This window comes from Bubalus bubalis, chromosome 5 (assembly GCF_019923935.1).
Source record: "Bubalus bubalis isolate 160015118507 breed Murrah chromosome 5, NDDB_SH_1, whole genome shotgun sequence".
NCBI classification, from domain to species: Eukaryota; Metazoa; Chordata; class Mammalia; order Artiodactyla; family Bovidae; genus Bubalus; species Bubalus bubalis.
The window spans coordinates 4,606,072-4,625,184 of record NC_059161.1 but is presented as its reverse complement, the minus strand read 5'-3'; the positions used below and the strand labels follow the sequence as shown (position 1 = coordinate 4,625,184).

Genomic DNA, 19,113 nt, shown 5'->3' with positions numbered 1-19,113 from the left:
CATTCTGCGATAGGCTCACTTTGAGCTATTCTCACCAATGGTGCCTCAGAGTTCTGCTTCTTCCGCCCTAAACCAGTGAAGGGCGTTTAGACCCAAGTGGCTTTTATTTATTCTCAATACGTTTCTTCTTGTTGCAGTCCATCAATCATTAAAACTTGAAGTTACTTTTCAGCCGTATTTGTCATCCCTCTCCAGGACACATCAACAACACATACGAGAATCATTCTTTCCGTGTCCCAGACAAGTCATGTGTGGCGTCAGGTGCTTCTAAAATCATGTACTAAATCACGTGCTCTGACTATGTGCTTGTGACTTCTGAAGACGAACAGGACTGCTGAAAAGTCAAGCTTCTGAGAGAAAGAAACCGCTCTGTGTTCTGTGTTTTTAATCTGGATCCACAAAGCGATGCTGTAGGCGTCCCAGGATGACCAGCAGGGACCACCCCTGAGCAGAGCGATTCTGTGCATTTTCCCAAACCTCGGGAACTTCAAGAGCCAGCTTTCCTTATTAAACATTTTATCTCACATGAAAGCGCTGCTGTGTGTTCAGAGATGTTAGCCTCTTCAAACGGACTGTTGCATCTAACGGCGCGCTTTGAAAGCCACCTGTAGCTCGCTGGAGCGGGTGGTCTCCAAATGCAGATTCGAGCTGTAATGATCCTGGAAGAAATCGAGATGAAATTTTGAAAATGAAGCCTTTTATGCAGAAGGTCTTCAAACACGATGGTTGCCTGAGCAAATTTCACTGTAGTTCAGCTAAACTAAAATATGTCCCACCTTTGTTCAAACTTCAGTGGAACCATATGGCATCATTTAAATATGTTGTAATATTCCACTTTTCTGGGTAGGATGGGGATGTGAAGACTTGAAGATGGTAATATCTTTAAGGTGATGCCCTTGTCTAGTGCATCAGTGATTTCCAGGTTGCCAAGTTCAGCAGTCAGTTTTCAGTCCTCACCTGCCTTGACTGCTCAGCAACCGTTACCACTGTTGAATACCCCCTCTTCCTGAAAGGCTTCCTTGGTGGCTCAGCTAGTAAAGAATCCACCTGCAATGCAGGAGACCCCCAGTTTGATTCCTGTTATAGGAAGATTGGCTGGAGAAGGGATAGGCTACCCACTCCAGTATTCTTCGGCTTCCCTGGTGGCTCAGCTGGGAAAGAATCCACCTGCAATGTGGGAGACCTGGGTTCAATCCCTGGGTTGGAAAGATCCCCTGGAGAAGGGAAAGGCTACCCACTCTAGTATTCTGGCCTGGAGAATTCCTGGACTGTATAGTCCATGGGGTCGCAAAGAGTTGGGCATGACTGAGTGGCTTTCACTTTTGCTTTACTTTTCCTCCTGAAAACCCTTCCTTCCCTAGGCTTGGGGGCATCACTCTCTGGGTTCTCTTTCTGTCTTATTCATTTATCAGCTCCTTTACCTCCACATGCCTGATGCTTAAGGGCTCAGCTCTTGGACCTCTTCTCTCTCTAGATTCATGTTCTTGGTGATCACATCTAGTCTCATGGCTTTAAAAGCCATGTGTACACTGGCAAATCCAAAATTACTATCAGATCAGATCAGTCGCTCAGTCATGTCCGACTCTTTGCGACCCCATGAATCTCAGCACGCCAGGCCTCCCTGTCCATCACCAACTCCCAGAGTTCACTCAGACTCACGTCCATCAAGTCAGTGATGCCATCCAGCCATCTCATCCTCTGTCGTCCCCTTCTCCTCCTGCCCCCAATCCCTCCCAGCATCAGAGTCTTTTCCAATGAGTCAACTCTTCGCATGAGGTGGCCAAAGTACTGGAGTTTCAGCTTGAGCATCATTCCTTCCAAAGAAATCCCAGGGCTGATCTCCTTCAGAATGGACTGGTTGGATCTCCTTGCAGTCCAAGGGACTCTCAAGAGTCTTCTCCAACACCACAGTTCAAAAGCATCAATTCTTCAGCGCTCAGCCTTCTTCACAGTCCAACTCTCACATCCATACATGACCACAGGAAAAACCATAGCCTTGACTAGACGAACCTTTGTTGGCAAAGTAATGTCTCTGCTTTTGAATATGCTATCTAGGTTGGTCATAACTTTCCTTCCAAGGAGTAAGTGTCTTTTAATTTCATGGTTGCAGTCTCCATCTGTAGTTATTTTGGAGCCCAGAAAAATAAAGTCTGACACTGTTTCCACTGTTTCGCCATCTATTTCCCATGAAGTGATGGGACCAGATGTCATGATCTTCGTTTTCTGAATGTTGAGCTTTAAGCCAACTTTTTCACTCTCCACTTTCACTTTCATCAAGAGGCTTTTTAGTTCCTCTTCACTATGGCTCACGCCAAATGTCTTCCCTGAACCTCTTTATCTAACTGCTGACTAGACACTTCCACCTGGATATCTAATAGGACATCTTAAATTTAATATGAAATCCCATTCCCCCCACCCCCCACAACCCAAATCCATTCCTACTGTTTTCTCCTCCATCTCTGCAAATGGAGATTCAATGCTTCTAGTTACTTAGACCAAACACCTTGGAGATGAACTTGCCCCAGAAGATCCTGTTGGTCCTACCAAAACATTTCCAGAATCTGATCACTTCTCCCCATCTCCACCATGACCACTGATCCAAGACCGTCATTTCTTTCCTGCATTTCTGCAATAATATCACCCCTTTCTATGGGGTTTTGCTAAAATAGTACCTTCTCAGAGCTCTTCCCTGACAACTCCATTTAAAATGCAGGCTCCACTCCCACCCCCAGCTCTCTGTAATCCCATTGTCTGCTTGACTTATTTTATACCAAAGAAACTGTCACCACCTCACATACCACATAACCTCTACCCAGCTGGAATATAAGCTTTGCTATGTCGCTTTAGTCATGTCCGACTCTGTGCGACCCCATAGACAGCAGCCCACCAGGCTTCCCGTCCCTGGGATTCTCCAGGCAAGAACACTGGAGTGGGTTGCCATTTCCTTCTCCGATGCATGAAAATGAAAAGTGAAAGTGAAGTCGCTCAGTCGTGTCCAACTCTAGTGACCCCATGGACTGCAGCCTACCAGGCTCCTCCATCCATGGGATTTTCTAGGCAAGAGTACTGGAGTGGGGGTGCCATTGCCTTCTCCAAATATAAGCTTTAGGAGTACGAAAACTTTTGTTTCTACTGTATCATTGATGCTTTTGAAGGTCCATGTCCATTCATTTTCATGCTCCTCAAGGGTTTTCTTGTGGTGAGGCACACCCATAGTGTTGCCACGTCCATGCATTAGAAACCTCTCTGTCCATAGGAAATGTTGGGTGAGTTCAAAACTCAGCTTTTGGATTGAGTCCAACTTCTGTATGCTCCACGCCTTTCTTTACCCACCAAGGACGACAGGAGGAAGAGTCCTCCTCTTCCTTTGTTCAGCTGCCTCACCTCCTATTATTGTCAGGGTTATCTTTCCAAGTGAGGATTTGCCAATCTAATTCTTGATTTCTGTCCTTTGTAAGGAATAATTAGATTTAATGCCACTTGCTTGAGGATGCTCCCCATATAGCAAAGACAATGATTGCTCAAATAGCCTGCTTACATGTCCTGGAGGAAGAGCTCTTGCTCCCCAGACTTCTCCAAGCCAAGCTGGAACAGGGTAGTATCTGGTCTCCCTCCTTTTAGTCCCACCTCTTCAGGGCAGTGAGGAGGAGGTGTGGAGTTTCATCAGTGCAGAAATCTTCTCTTCCTCCTTGTGATCAGTGGACCTCAGCTATAAACTATACACCGAAATCTAATTTTCAGAATAAAGTAAACCCACAAGTTCAGAAAGTCAGGCTAAATTGTCATTCTATTGAATAAGTTTGTCCTGAACTTTAAAAAATATGGCTGTATTTGTAAAAAATAAGGCTGAATATATATATATGTCCCTGGTGGCTCAGTGGTAAAGAATCCACCAGACAATGCAGGAAATATGGGTTCAATCCCTGTGTCATGAAGATCCCCTGGAGAAAGTAAAGACAACTCACTCCAGTATTCTTGCCTGCCTGAGAAGTCCCATGGACAGAGGAATCTGTAGGGCTACAGTCCATGGTGTTGCAAAGGAGTTGGACATGACTGAGTGAAGAAACAACAACATATATGCATTGCAATATATATATGTGTGTGTGTGTGTGTGTGTGTGTGTGTGTGTGTATGTGTGTGTGTGTGTGTGTAATCTTTTGCTGCTTTTTACTTGTGAATCTTAAGATGTTTCTTCTTGGTTTTTCCTCCTCTATCTTGATATTAAAGAGTATGTGGCAGGCAGATTTGGCCAAGATGACTCTCCTGGATATGCTGTTTTTCATCTCAACAAGGATTATGAAGAGGACCTCACGCTCTCCATGTTTGTTCGAACACGCCGTCCGGCCGGCTTGCTCTTAGCTCTGGGAAACGGCACTTACCAGTACCTCCGTGTCTGGCTAGAGCATGGCAGGCTAGCGATGCTGACTCCAGGTTCTCCCAAATTATTAGTAACATTTGTTCTCAGCGACGGAAATGTCCGCTTGGTATCTTTGAAAATCAAGCCAAATAAAATTGAACTGTATCAGTCGTCACAAAATCTAGGATTTCTTTCTGCTCCTACGTGGAAACTCCAAAGAGGAGATGTCCTCTATGTTGGTGGACTGCCTGACAGGCGAGAGACTGAGCTTAGTGGTGGATTCTTCAAAGGCTGTATCCAAGATATAAGGCTAAACAACGAGAACCTGGAATTCTTCCCAAATTCAACGAGCAACGCAGCCCACAGTGCCGTTCTTGTCAATGTGACCGAAGGCTGCCCCGGAGACAATCTGTGTGAGGTAAGATTACTCACACGGACCCTGTCCACACTGTGTCCCCTCCCTCCTGAACCCCCTCCCACCCCACCCCACCCGGCCCTCCAGGCTGTCCCAGGGCACCGGCTTTGGGTTCCCTGCGTCATGCATCCAGCTGTCACTGTTTTACATGTGGTGATATGTATGCTTCAGTGCTATTCTCTCAAATCATCCCATCCTCTCCTTAATGTCTCTTAAGATTGTTTTGACATGGACCATTTTTAAAGTCTTTATTGAATTTGTTACAATATTGCTTCTGTTTTATGTTCTGGTTTCTTGGCCTCAAGGCATGTGGAATCTTGATCCCCTGACCAGGGATTGAACCCACACCACCTGTTTTGGAAGGTGAAGTCTTAACCGCTGGACCACCAGGGAAGTCCCCAGAGTCCATAGAGTGATGGACATAAGTGCAGATGGAGGTCTCAGAAATTCCTTTGTCAGTGCTTCTGTTTTGATTACTTTGTGAGCAACCTTGTGAGGACTCAGATGATAACAGTATGTTTCTGATTCAGAGGCGGGGCTCCTGGAGGGCAGAGGTGTCGCTCTATGGGGACCCAGAGGATCTAAGTACCAGCTTCACCGTTTGGCTTTTGATAGGATCTTGGAAGGGCTTCCCAGGTGGCTCCCTGGTAAAGAACCCACCTGCCAATGCAGGAGACGTAAGAGACCCAGGTTCAATCCCTGGGATGGGAAGATCCTCTGGAGGAGGGCATGGCAACCCACTCCAGCATTCTTGCCTGGAGAACCCCATAGACAGAGGAGCATGGTGGGCTCCAGTTCATGGGGTGACGAAGCGTCAGACACGACTGAAGCAGGCACAGAAGCGCACACAGGATCTTGGACAATGAAAGGGACCTCAGTTTTCTCACCAGTAGAAACGAGAGGTAAAGTCTCTAACTCAAATGATCATTAGTGTCATTGAAAGTGTTTGGTAATTTGTAAATTATAGAGACTATTATTACACCTTTGAAAATCTCCCTTGTGCTACAGGAGATCAATATTATATATTTTTATTTATTTCCCTTTTCCTTTTGATGGTAGCAGTAAGTTTTATTCTACTTACCAGCCAACAGATATAAAAATGTTCGATACGTAAATAAGTAGGAAGTTAACATGAACAGATTCACGGGGTCTCGCTTGGCTCCTTTCCGCATTTAGCTGCCAGAGCTCCTTACGCCTGTGATTTACTGTCTACTCAGCCCAACCCCTGTCACCACGGAGGCGTCTGCTACCCGCTGTGGGACGACTTCTCCTGCTCCTGCCCTGCGAACACAGCGGGGAAGGCCTGCCAGGAGCTGCGCTGGTGTGAACTCGGCCCATGTCCTCCCGGCGCCCAGTGCCTGCAACTGCCTCGAGGCTTCGAATGTAGGTGCAGTTTAACTTCTCACCACCCAGTCCAGTTGGGCGTTTCAGTTGGTCGATGAGTCGACCCAGACGAAGAGCACAGACACACCCAGCTCAGCAGAGAAGCTTGTGGTTGCTTCCCCCAGCATGAGGGGTGGTGTAACAAGCCTAACACGAGTGTAGTCAACCAGGGTAACCTCATGACATATCCCGCCCCTGGGTCTTGGGGGGTGAGTGGGGAGATGGTGGCCATAGCAACTCCAAACCTACATCCTGGATCGTGTAAGGCTGATTTCTAGAGAAAGATAAGGCTGATATTTGGCTTTTCTTTCCTCCTTGCTGATTATGCAGAGCAAAAGCACCAGAGTGAGCCTGTTGCCATCAGTTAGCTATGAGGCCTCCAGTGGCTCACCTGCCTCCATAATCTAAGGCTTCCTCTGTAAAACAAGGATAAAACGTCTGCTGGACAAGCAGATAGATGTGTGTGTGTGTGTGTGTGTGTGTGATCATTGTATGACCTTGTGTGTAGACAGCTGAACGCGTTAAGCACTCAGTTCCTGTTTGCAATGAGTATTTCCCTTGGTCGGAACAGTTCTCCTGCCCAAATGCAGCCCTACTCAGCAGTGTCCCAAGTGTTAGTAAGCTGAACACCGTCCTCACAATTTTGACATGTCTACGTGCTGGCAACACAGTGATTCATGGTCTGTCTTTCCTTCTACTTGAGACAATGTGCAGTTCAGTCTGTCGCCCACCCTTCATGTCTGGACTCAACTCTCGTCTCTTTGCCTCGTTCAGTGGTTTTGCTTCTGAAATTTTTCTCTCGCCCGCCAGCAGCATCATCAGTTCTCCCACCAGCATATAAACATACTGTCAAATCCTCATCACAAACTACTTCCCCTGATTCCCTTGGGGGCTGATCCCTGCCTCCCCATCCCCGCCAGCTACCTCCCATGTTCCTGCCCTTTTCCTGGTGGGAGAACCCCTCCAGGAGCTGGCCTCCACGTGCTTTTCACGTCTTACTGTCCAGTGTTCTTGCCTTCACCCCATCAGTCAGGCCCCCCCCCCACCACCTCTACCCTGAACCCTCCCAGCCCAGAGCTCCACAGGCTGCCTCTTCTCTTCATCCCCTTTCCTACCCAAATGCCCCCTTCCCCGGCTTCATTTTTCTTCGTGGCTCTTATCATCCTTGGATGTTTCGTTTTATAGGTATTTGTTCACTTGCTCGACATCTTTTCCTCAGTGGAATATACGCTTCAAAAGAGAAGGAGGTATTCTCTCTGGTTTCCTACATTACTCCTAGCATCTAGAATAGTGCCAAACACATAGGAGGCTGTCAATAAATATTTGTTTAATGAATATCTGTTTTCTTCAATTTAACTCAATATTTTCACTTAACTGCTCTAGACTTAAAGCACATTGCCTGCATACAAGTTTAAAAATATATAAAATACCTTGTAAAACAATGAACTAAAATAATAGTCTGGAGCTAGAGGGTAGATGGCCCTCGGGCCCATTAACAACTGAGCCTCGAAGTGACTGAGGACAAGTATATATTTACTTTTGATGTTTATGTACTTTAAGATGATATATCAACTTCTCAGGTGATGTGTGAAATGTATTGCATTGCGTATATACTTGGGGAGCTTTTCTTGAAGAATACACATACCCTCATGTTTCAGATTTAAGAAATAATGTGCTACACGTGGGGCTTTCCAGGGGGCGCTAGTGGGAAAGAACCCATGTGCCAATCAATGCAGGAGACATAAGAGGCCCGGGTTCAGTCCCTGGGGTGGAAAGATCCCCGGAGGAGGGCATGGCAACCCACGCCAGTATTCTTGCCTGGAGAACCCCATAGACAGAGGAGCCTGGTGGGCTACAGTCCATGGGGTTGCACAGAGTGGGACACGACTGAAGCGACTTAGCACACACACACATGAACGCATGCTACACACATGAATAAAGCATGATTAATTTGCATAAAGAATGAGATCAGGCCTCAAATATGGCGCAGAATTTTAATGCCACCTTTTGCCTTGCTCGACCCTCTGAATTGCTTGCTTAAAATAGTTCACTACTTATTCATTTTATTACTCTTTTGATGGAAGTACTAAAATTGTTTGTCCCAGTTATGTTCTACAAAAGGGTTTAAATCATCCTGAATGCCTTCACAGGGAAAAAAGAAAAGGGTTTCTAAAAACAGTGGCAGTGTGAGAGCCACACCCCGGGTGAGTGTTGTTGCCTCCTGTCTTCATGTGAAGGACTTGGACACCTCGGAAAGGCATGGAGGGCTCTTCATTGCTAGGTGTTGCCTCTGCGGAGAGAGGAGAAAGTTTGCCTCTGACCTTTCACAGAGTCTCAGAAACATTTTTGACATATGATCTATCTTAATAAAGGAGGGGGGGAGGGAAATCAGTAGGAGGGGTGAACTTTTCCTATCCAACAGATATCACCCCTAGATCACTTTCTCTCTGTTGTATGTGATCTCGTGACCGTATGGTATGTATTTTGAGTGAGATGTGCTGAGAAGATAGTTCTGCTAGAGTAACTACCCGAATTTACCTTTAGTACCTAATTGTTTCTATCTGTGCGTCCTGTCAAAAAAGAGAGACTTAAAAATTACAACCCACATTAGAGACGTGTTTATTATGATAAAGTTCCCTGAAGGAAGGGCAGAGTATAAATGGTGCCTGCATGGTGGTTCTAACTCAGACAACAAGGAGTGACTCCTGCACGGTCAGCATGTCCGTGAGACAAGTTACGCAGCATGACAGACGCCACCCTTCCTTCAGGAGCTGGAGGAACAATGAGGTTTGTCATGTTAACCTTTATGTAAACATGTTACATGTTAAAGCATGTACTGAGACACTTCTTGCTCTTTTCCTCCCTAATCTCAACCTGGCTGGGGGGAAAAAAAACACCACAGTCAAAAGCAATAAAATCAAGAGCAATGTTAATCCCGTCAAATAATCCACTTGAATTTACTCATGCTGAGGTTTCTAATCATTATCTCACTTTTCGGAATTAAGGACTGAGTTACTTTCATACATTATTCATTTAATAATATTTACTGAGCACCTACTGTATGCCAGGCAGTGTTCCAGGCACAAGGCTTAGTGAGAACCTAGACAGAGAATGTCCAAGATCTCGTAAAAGTTCATGTTCTAGTGAGGAAAGACCAGGAACAAGTAGGAAAATTTTTACTTATTTTATTATTATTATGTATTATATATAAAATATGAGTATTTTATATATTATTATATAAAATGTATATTTTATATATTATATAAAGAATCTGCCCATAATGCAGGAGACCCAAGTTTGATCCCTGGGTTGGGAAAACCCCCTGGAGGAGGGCATGGCAACCCACTCCAGTATTCTGGCCTGGAGAATCCCATGGACAAAGGAGCCTGGTGGGCTACAGTCCAGAGGGTCGCACAGAGTCAGACATGACTGAGCAACTAACACTTTCACTACTATTATATTATTATATTTTTTATTTTGTTTATTTTTAACTGGATTGTTAAAATTTAACAATGTAATTTCAAATAGTTAGAAGATGCTATGGAGAAAATCAAGCAGAATAATTGAAAAGAGAGTGGATTTGGGACAGAAACACTTGGATAGTCGGGGAAACCCTCTCAGAGGAGGTGACATTTGAGCACATATTATGTTGAGAAAGGGGCAGGTGTGGGACGAGCAGGGGCCAATATCCTGTCTAAGTAACAGCAAGGGTAAAAGACATGCTTTGTGAACAAGCGTGTTGTCTTCAAGAAACAACAGGAAGCTTTTGTGGCTGTAGCACGTGAACGAGGAAGAATGGCTGGAAATGGCACTGGAGAGTCGGTCAGGGGCTGGGCCACAGAAAATTCTGTCTGCAGTGTGTGGGACTTGGGGCGTCTTTCTAGACGTGATGGTAAGCAGTGGGGTCTCAGGCTCAGCAATGGTTGGTACGTTGCTCTGCAGAGCAGTAGAAACCAGAACACTGAGGAATAGCTGGAAGAGTCTGTATATGAAGTGTTCGAGGTTAGGTGTGGTGCTGCACATGTTAGCAAAAGACAGTGCTGTGAGGTTCATTTCGACTGAAAGCTGGAAGACAATGACATAGCGAGTTGCCTGTTGGATCAGGTCATGCTGATGCCTCCGTGACCTTGACAAGAGTGGTTTCAGTGACGTGACGGGAACCGAAGGCTCAGTGGAAGATGTTAAAAAACAAAATGGGAGATGAGAAAGTGCAGACAAGGTGAATATAAAACTATTTGGAAAAAGCTTTGCCAGAGAAGGAACTAGAGAAATAAAAATGCAAGAGGGTAGGGGGACGTCAGGGTAGGACTCAGGTTTTCATGTGCAATTGTAGCCTATTTGTGCACTGCTGGGAAATAAAGGAAGGGGAGGGAAAATGATGATGCAGTGCAGGGGGAGGTTCCGTGAAGAAGGTGGAGATGAAGGGGACCCGAGGCATGGCTGCGAGAGCTGAGCTTGGGTATGTGTGGGAAAACCTACAGCTTCCCACCCGATTAGGGAAAGCCCAGCAGTCCCCCTCCTGTGTGTCTCCCCTTGACTTTGACACTAGGACCCCACTGACAACATTTCTGATGCCTGATGTGTGCAGGTTCCTCCTGACCAGGCAATTCTGCAGCACCAGCTGGGTGTCCTCAAGTTATCACAATTCAGTGCAACTCTGACTCTGTCTATCCAGATGTAGTGTGAGGTCTCACAGGCCAAGGGCTCGGTCCTGCTAGAAGACTCCCACCCTGTTTCCGATGCCAACCACAAGTCCAGGTTGTCAGTCGTGCTTCTGACCAATCAGCTGTAAATCTGAGATTCCCACAGTCCCCACCTCGGTTCAGTTAATTTGCGAGAGCAGCTCACAGAACTCGGGGAAACACTTACTGGTTTACCAGCTTATTGAAAGATCTGCAAAGGCCCCAGATGGACATCTGGATGAGGAGATACACAGGGCGAGGTCTGGGAAGGTCCCCAGTGTAGGAGCTTCTGTTCCGAGGAGATGGGGTGCATGGCCGTCCCAGTGTACCTGTGTTGAACAGCTTGGAACCTCTCTGAACGCCATACTTTTGGGGTTTTGTGGAGGCTTCTTTATGTAGGCATGACTAATTATTAACCCCATTTTCCAACCTCATCCTTCTCTAGAGGATGGGCTGGGGCTGAGAGTTTCAAGCTTCTAGTCATGGCTCGGTCTTCCTGATGACCAGCCTGTAGCCAGGCTCCATTCAGGAACTCAAGCAGAGTTGTCTCATTACAACACACATGCTCCCAGTTCCATGCTCTCATCATTTAGGAATTCACCAGGATTTTTGGAGCCTCGGGTCAGGAGCCAGGGGCAGAGAACAGTAGATATATTTTCTGTTATTATGCAGATGAGAAGAAGGGCAATGCATCCATTATAACATCCATATACATCCAATGCATCCATACAAGCTCCAGTACTTTGGCCACCTGATAGGAAGAGCTGACTCCTTGGAAAAGCCCCTGATGCTGGGAAAGATTGAAGGCAGGAGAAGAACGGGATGACAGAGGACAAGATGGTTGGATGGCATCACTGACTCAATGGACATGAGTTTGAGCAAGCTCTGGGAGATGGTGAAGGACAGGGAAGCCTGGTGTGCTGCTGTTCATGGGGTCACAAAGAGTTGGACTTAACCGAGCAACTCAACAACAGTCTATTAGAATAGAAAGCAGAGTGGATCCAAATTTGCCAGGTTTACAGGTTAGGTGTCAAGCTGAAGCAGTTCTTCTTTCTCTTGTTTTCTCAAGAATGTATTAAAGGAGATCATAAACTGACAGCATCAGATATTTTAAGAGATAAAACACTTCAATATAAAAACGCAATAAGATTTCCCCAAAGTGTTGTGGTCATATGTGATCGCGTATACATGTCATACAGTGGAGCAGATGGTATGGTTGTATGATTTTGCCCCTTTCACAGAATACTACTCTTACTTAGGCACAGATTGGTAACTGGACACTTAATTGGAGTTTGCAGATAGTAAATCAGTCATTTAGACTGCTACTTTTAAGTGTCTCATGGTCAGCTTCCCAGGTGGTACTAGTGGTAAAGAATCCGCCTGCCAGTACAGGAGACACAAGAGATGTGGGTGAGATCTCTGGGTCAGGAAGATCCCCTGGAGAAGTAAATGGCAACCCCTCCAGTATCCTTGCCTGGAAAATTCAAGGGACAGAGGAGCCCAGTGGGCTACAGTCCATAGGATTGCAAAGAGTCGGACATGACTGAGCGCACAATCAGCTAACTCAGAAGCCAGTCTCCACTCTTAATTTACTGTGTAACCATAGCTAGACTTGAGATTGCTTTGTGCTTAGTTTCTTGATGTATAAAATGGGTAATCAATGCTTTATTGGTGGGAACTGAAGTAAAATAATATTGGAATGTATTAGCGTTTCAATGGAAAAGAAATACATGATTCGGGTTTTGGTGTCAGACCATCCAGGTTTGACATTTTCTTCATTAACTATTAGCCATTTGACCATGAAAAAATTACTTAACTTCTATGAATCTCAATTTCTTATTCTATAAAATAGAAATGATATTAATAATAAGCCTGTATTTAAGAAATTTGTATTAAAAGTAACATAATGACAACTAACAGAGTGCCTAGCCCATATCAATCCATGATGCTAATAATGTTTTGATCATTAATGTTAATAAAGGTAATTAAGCAAAAGAGTTTGAGCAAGCTTCAGGAGTTGGTGATAGACAGGGAAGTCTGGCATGCTGCAGTCCATGGGGTCACAAAGAGTCGGACACAACTGAGCAACTGAACTGAAGCAAATGTTACAGGTTTAGTCAAGTTGCTGACTGGCACTGCCTTCTCTCTTTAGGTATCGCAAATGCTGTTTTTAATGGACAAAGCCATGAGATAATATTCAGGAGCAACGGGAACATCACCAGAGAGCTCACCAACATTACCTTCGGTTTCAGAACGAGGGATGCCCACGCGGTCATACTGCACGCAGAGAAGGAGCCTGAATTCCTTCGTATTCACATTAGGGATTCCCGGTTGTTATTTCAACTGCGAAGTGGCAACAGCTTTTACACGCTGAGTCTAACGAGTCTGCAGCCCGTGAGCGACGGCGTGTGGTACCAGGTGACCATCTCCATGACAGACCCGGGGGCCCAGGCTTCCAGGTGGCAGATGGAGGTGGACGGGCAAACGCCTCCTGTGACCAGTGCAGTGGCTGCCGGGAGCCTCAGCTTCCTGAAGGACAACACAGACGTCTATGTGGCTGACCGAGCTAGCGACAGCACGCGGGCCTTGCGAGGGTGTCTAAGCACGATAGCAATCAGCGGCCTCTATCTCTCTTACTTTGAAAACGTCCGTGGCTTGATGCACAGACCTCAGGAGGAGCGGTTTCTCAAAGTGTCCGGGCCTCCAGTGGAGACAGGCTGCCTGCAGCTCGACGCCTGCCGCTCCGGGCCCTGCCTGCACGGAGGACGCTGTGAGGACGCCTACAGCTCCCACCGCTGCACCTGTCCCGCGGGGCGGTCGGGGCCGCACTGCGAGCTCCATGTCGATGAATGCCTTTCAAGCCCCTGTATCCACGGCAACTGCTCCGCCCCCGGCGGGGCAGCCTATCACTGCAGGTGTGAGCCTGGCTTCACCGGTGTGAACTGCGAGTCGGAGGTGGACCACTGCCAGCGTCACCAGTGTGCAAACGGGGCCACCTGCGTGAGTGACGCCAACGGCTACTCTTGCCGCTGTCCCGGAAATTTTACGGGAAGGTTCTGCAGGTGAGCATTAAGCGTTAGTCGCTCAGTCGCGTCCAACTCTTTGCGACCCCGTGAACTGTCGCCGGCTGGGCTCCTCCGTCCATGGGATTTCCCGCGCAAGAATACTGGAGTGGGTTAGTCATTCCTTTCTCCAGGGGATCTTCCCGACCCAGGGATCGAACCCGCGTCTCCTCATTGCAGGCAGATTCTTTATCTTCTGAGCGACCCGTGAGCATTACACCCACATAAAGCGTGTCTGGAGGTGTGCTCACGTGCACAGGTACACTCAGTACGCTGTTCTGAGCAGGGGCTCATGGTCATGACCATGGCAGTTCAGTCCCTTGAAGACAGGATTGCATCTGCCAGCACTTTCTACAGGATTTGGACCACATACTTCAAAAAAAAATGTCTTCTCAGTCACCTCAGTGAGAGTATGTCTCGGGAACTATGAGCCCCGGAGTCCAAGCCTTAAGGCCGCAGGAAATAAACACAGTGACAACCAATACAAGAGCTGAATTCTGGTTTTGTAGGAGGAAGCATGACTCCTATCCTTGAAAGAATGCCCTGGGTCACTTCAGGCAGGTCGACTTTACAAAATTCTGAAAAGGCTATGTTAAAGTATAGTTTCCAAAATGGGAATTCGTGACTCTCAGAATGAGCATGTTTTGATGACTTTGTCATGAATTAATGAGGGAACCAGTAAGATAAAAATCAAAATGTCAAAGGACAATACAATTATATATATAAATATGTACATATAATATATATGTATGTGGGCTTCCAAGATGGCTCAGTGGTAAAGAATTTGCCTGCCAGTGCAGGAGACATGAGAGATGTGGGTTTGATCCCTGGGTTGGGAAGACCCCCTGGAGAAGGGCATGGCAGCCCACTCCAGTATTCTTGCCTGGAGAATCCCATAGACAGAGGACCCTGGCGGGCTACAGTCCACCGGGTCATGAAGAGTCAGACACGACTGAAGTGACTAAGCACGCACGTAGGAACATGAGACTGTTATTTCCAGCAAGTAGTAGTTTCCAGGATGTTGACAAGAATGCCCGGAGTGGGCTGGCAGCCTGGAGACATTACGGTAGTTCAGAGGTGGTACCTTCACTGGATACATCTCCTGGTAGACACACACGTAGTCACAGCTACAAGGAGATGTATTTTTGTCTCCATAATATTGTTGTTCAGAGCCTATGAAGGCAAGACACAAGGTTGATTGCTGAGTACTGACATTCCAATAAAACGTGACTTCTCATAAGTTGACCTACTCATTTGCCAACAGGTAAACTGAATGCCTAATAGCAGAAGACATTCAGGATAAAAACTAACGGTACTGCTGTAGTGACTTTGGACAAGTAAAAGACACATATGCCTCGGAACCAGTGCTCCAGTGTTTTTTCCTGCCTAATTCATCAAAGCCAAGTTTTCAAAGAGTAAAGTTTTGATTCAAAAGTACTTTCTAACGAGATTCAAAAATTGTTTATTAAACGTTAAGATGTATACAAAGCTTCCTATTTGCATTGCTAATTGACCTCTTCCAAAGCTGGTTGACATTTTTGGCTCTTTTGAAAAATCCTTATGATATTTTCTTTTTAAAGTCAAATTGATTAGCTCTTGTGGGAAGAGACACACTTACCACATACACTGCTTTCTCCATATTAGCTGCAGTCTGCTGAGCAGAACAAAATAAAACCCATTTTATCTTTCTTGAATATTAACTATTTATCTGATTGAATGCACAACACGCACAGTGTAGTTAAGGACCTAGGCACTTTAAAATCTTTTTAACCACCCCGTCACAGCCCTGGATTTTATCTGGTAGTAAAGTTCTGCTTAGCATCTAACAATTTGTACTGGCTTTTGTAGGCATTCCTTAATATATAAAGTTGTGTTATTAAACAAAAGAGCCACACTCTGAATTCACATGTACTTTCCACTGAGTGCCATATACAAACCTCCTGGACAGCATTTGGCTTGCCTTCTGCTAAGTCATGAATTATCGGATGAGGGCAGCAAGTGTTGGCGGGGCAACCGGAGTTCGGCTGTGAGAGGCAGCGGAGAAATCACACGAGTGCTTGGGTACTAGAGTCCTGTCCTTTCTTTCCTGACGATTATAGAGATGCAATTTTCCTATGGCCTGATGTGATTTATTAGCCAAGCAGCAGCAAATCTAGCCATAGCGAGTTTCTTTCCAACACTAAATTTATTGCCAACCCCCCGGCACAGATCTTATCTCACGAATGAGCACTGGGTGGAAATGGAAGATGGATAGCCACGCTCCTTACAGCGCCCTCCAGCAGGACCTGTGGACCGAAGAGTGATCGGTGTACAAAACAGCACAGTTAAGCGTCTGTAGCTCAGTCGGCCTGAGCACCTCATTAGTTTGGCACGGACAAGATACGCGGACTTTTCTAAAAAAGTGTTCTTGAATGAAATGAACAAGATGAACCGCAGTGACTGTTAATTTTTTCTCCCTAGATACCTCCGATTACCCTCCACCGTCTGTGGGAATGAGAAGACCAACCTCACTTGCTACAACGGTGGCAACTGCACGGAGTTCCAGGGAGAAATGAAATGCGCCTGCTGGCCAGGTTTTACGGGGGAACGGTGAGTCGCAGCAGAGCTTTACGGGAGGCCCTTCGGGGCTGGACAATAGTGAGACGATGCAAAGTGTGTTTCTTCTCCGCTTTCTCGTCTCAGTTCCCATAGGAAAATCTGTGCTTTAGTATGGGTCTGGCCAGAGTCAAAATAAAAAAGAAAAATTACCCTTGAGGTCAAAGTCAAGGACACTTTATGAGCCAAGACTTTAACTAGGGAAATATGTCTCTGAAAAATGTGAAATGTGATATTTTTCTTTCTTAGAAATACTTCTGGATTCATGTTTCTTTCCCACTAACTCTAACACATGATGCGAATGTGGGTGTTGTTGAGGTCAAATAAAATATACCTTAAAGACTGCCCCGTGGACTTACCTAGAACACAAAAGTATACGCACCTTATCCAGATGACTCTACTGTTCCCAGAGAAACACGCTGTCTCCTCTGCACCTAATGCTGGGATTGTTGATGTGGAATTGATTACTGCTTTCAATCTACGATTTGCTGAAAATGCAGGCATGTTTGTATATGCATGTGACTTGCTGAGGTGAGTTCAAGGGCAAAAATGTGCAGGTGTGTGTGCTAAGCCACTTCAGTCACGTCTGACTCTGTGCAGCCCCACAGACTGTAGCCTGCCAGGCTCCTCCTGTCCACGGGATTCTCCAGGCAAGAATACTGGAGTGGATGGCCATTTCCTACTCAAGGATATGTCCCTGACACAGGGATCAAACCTGCGCTTCTTACGTCTCCTGCCTTGGCAGGTGGGATCTTTACCCACTAGTGCCACCTGGGAAGTCCAAAAAAGTGCACACGCTGTAGCTTTTGTCAGATTCCCACGGGGATCAGTGTCCCCAGAATGGTGACAAACCAAGACTCTACCAGATACACCGTAACAGCAGAGAACAAGCACTTGGCCGCTTGTCTAGCGCTCTGCCGGGCACCCTACAAATACTGTCTCTAATTGTCTTTATATCCCTTCTGCATTTGTGTAAACTGAAGCTGAGAGGTTAAGGGAGAGGTCAGGTGTCGATTCAGATTGTGCTACAGCCAGGTCAGGCCACCTTCAGAGCCTCTGCCCATCTCCAGGGTGTTTCTGGCATAAACATATGACCAAATCTTTACTTGCAACAACTAAAAGAAAAGGGAAAGAGTTCTCCTCCATCTCTTATACCGTCCAGGGCTAGATAAACTGTTCTCTGATCAGGCTTCCTCCGTTGAACAAATTAGATCAAATCCAACACCTTGGACAAAACAATTCTGACCGAATTAATTTTCCCCAGAAGAGTAGTTAGTAAAATAATGGGTGCGTTTCTGCCCCATGATAACTGCAGTTTGGATTAACTGGAATTTCTCTTTTTCAGCTAGTGCTTCAGGCACCACATAGACACAGCTCTTTGGCCATGTTGGCAAACAGCAGGCAGTGTGGCCACACCTGCATTTCTCCCTCCAACGTTCAGTGACAAGGCTGGTCCTTGCTTTCTTGGTCTGCTCTCAATGGCTGGCTCTAAGCGGCATGGGCAGTCAGAGAATCTGTGTATGGAGGCGTGTGACCTCAAGCCACATTCTGCTTTTCACGGCACCGGTTTTTTCTACGCATGCACCATAATAATATTATGAACCCAGAGACCATTCGGTTGGCCTCCGATTCCATCTCCAAAATACTGCAAAGATTTTCTTGTCCAGAACTTTGAACAATGCTTTAACTGTGTATTTAAGTGCTGGTTCCTTTCTGCCTCGATGGCACAGTTTGGTGCTCACTGTTATTATTCCGTTGATTAGCTGATGTTTAATGACGGCAGCACAGACCTCATCCAAAGCCTTGGATTATTTTTCTCTGCTGCTTGCACATCGTGCCTGTTTATAGTAAATGTCTCCCTTTCCTCCAACATTGTTTTTTTTTTTTTTAAAAGAGGATCTGACATTTAACCTCCAAATTGTTGATTTCAAATATGGTAAGAAAAGCAAGTTCAACATTCTCCTTCTTCTCCCAGGAATCGTTTCACCGAGATAAACTTCACTGAAAATGAATTTCTAAAATAGTCTCCAGGTGTTCCATGGATTCCATGCTTTTAAAGTCCTTCTCTGTCTTTAGTTATTTCACTGGATGGCAATGAATTTATTTTTTTAAATTCCCTGCCCATTAATAACTTCTAACGAAAGCTCCAATAATGTTTATAATGATTGTTGTGTGTATACTGTGTACTGTTCAGTTCGAAAGAGAAGTAGATAAGCAACGGAGAAAGAATAACTAGGGGAAAAGCAGAAAGCACTGGGCAGCCTCCCAAGGACCAGGAGGTGAGGCTCCCACAAAGCCCAGAGATGTTGGAAAGCTGTCACGTAACAGACCGCCTCCTCTGCTGTGGGGTTTGACCTCCAGCTCTGTGCCGTCACCCCGGCAGGCTGTGCGTGGTGGATGCTCTGAATGCTCCGGCCCACCCAGGGCAGGGAGGACTTGGCAGGCTCCCTCCGGCCGTCGAGCTCTGCTCTGCTCCAACCAGAGAGGCCTCCTCGAGCCCGGGAGCCTGAGCCAAAGCAGGGAAACAAAATGTCCCAGCTATGCTTGGTATCTGGCGGGATAAGGAGCTGTTTTTCTGGGACGAAATCTATTTTCCTTTATTCCTTGGGGAGGCCCTGC

At 46.1% G+C, this 19,113-nt stretch overlaps 1 protein-coding gene across 3 annotated transcripts in view; it reads left to right on the top strand.

Moving 5' to 3' along the window:
- CRB1 (crumbs cell polarity complex component 1) overlaps positions 1–19,113 on the top strand; it is a 217,625-nt gene that overhangs the window by 163,336 nt on the left and 35,176 nt on the right. For all 3 annotated transcript variants that reach the window (XM_044942640.2, XM_006064879.4, XM_006064880.4), the window contains 4 exons: positions 4,228–4,775; positions 5,990–6,155; positions 12,990–13,899; positions 16,360–16,488. In XM_044942640.2, coding sequence (XP_044798575.2) covers positions 4,228–4,775; positions 5,990–6,155; positions 12,990–13,899; positions 16,360–16,488 — 1,753 coding nt within the window. The remainder of the gene's footprint in view (positions 1–4,227; positions 4,776–5,989; positions 6,156–12,989; positions 13,900–16,359; positions 16,489–19,113) is intronic.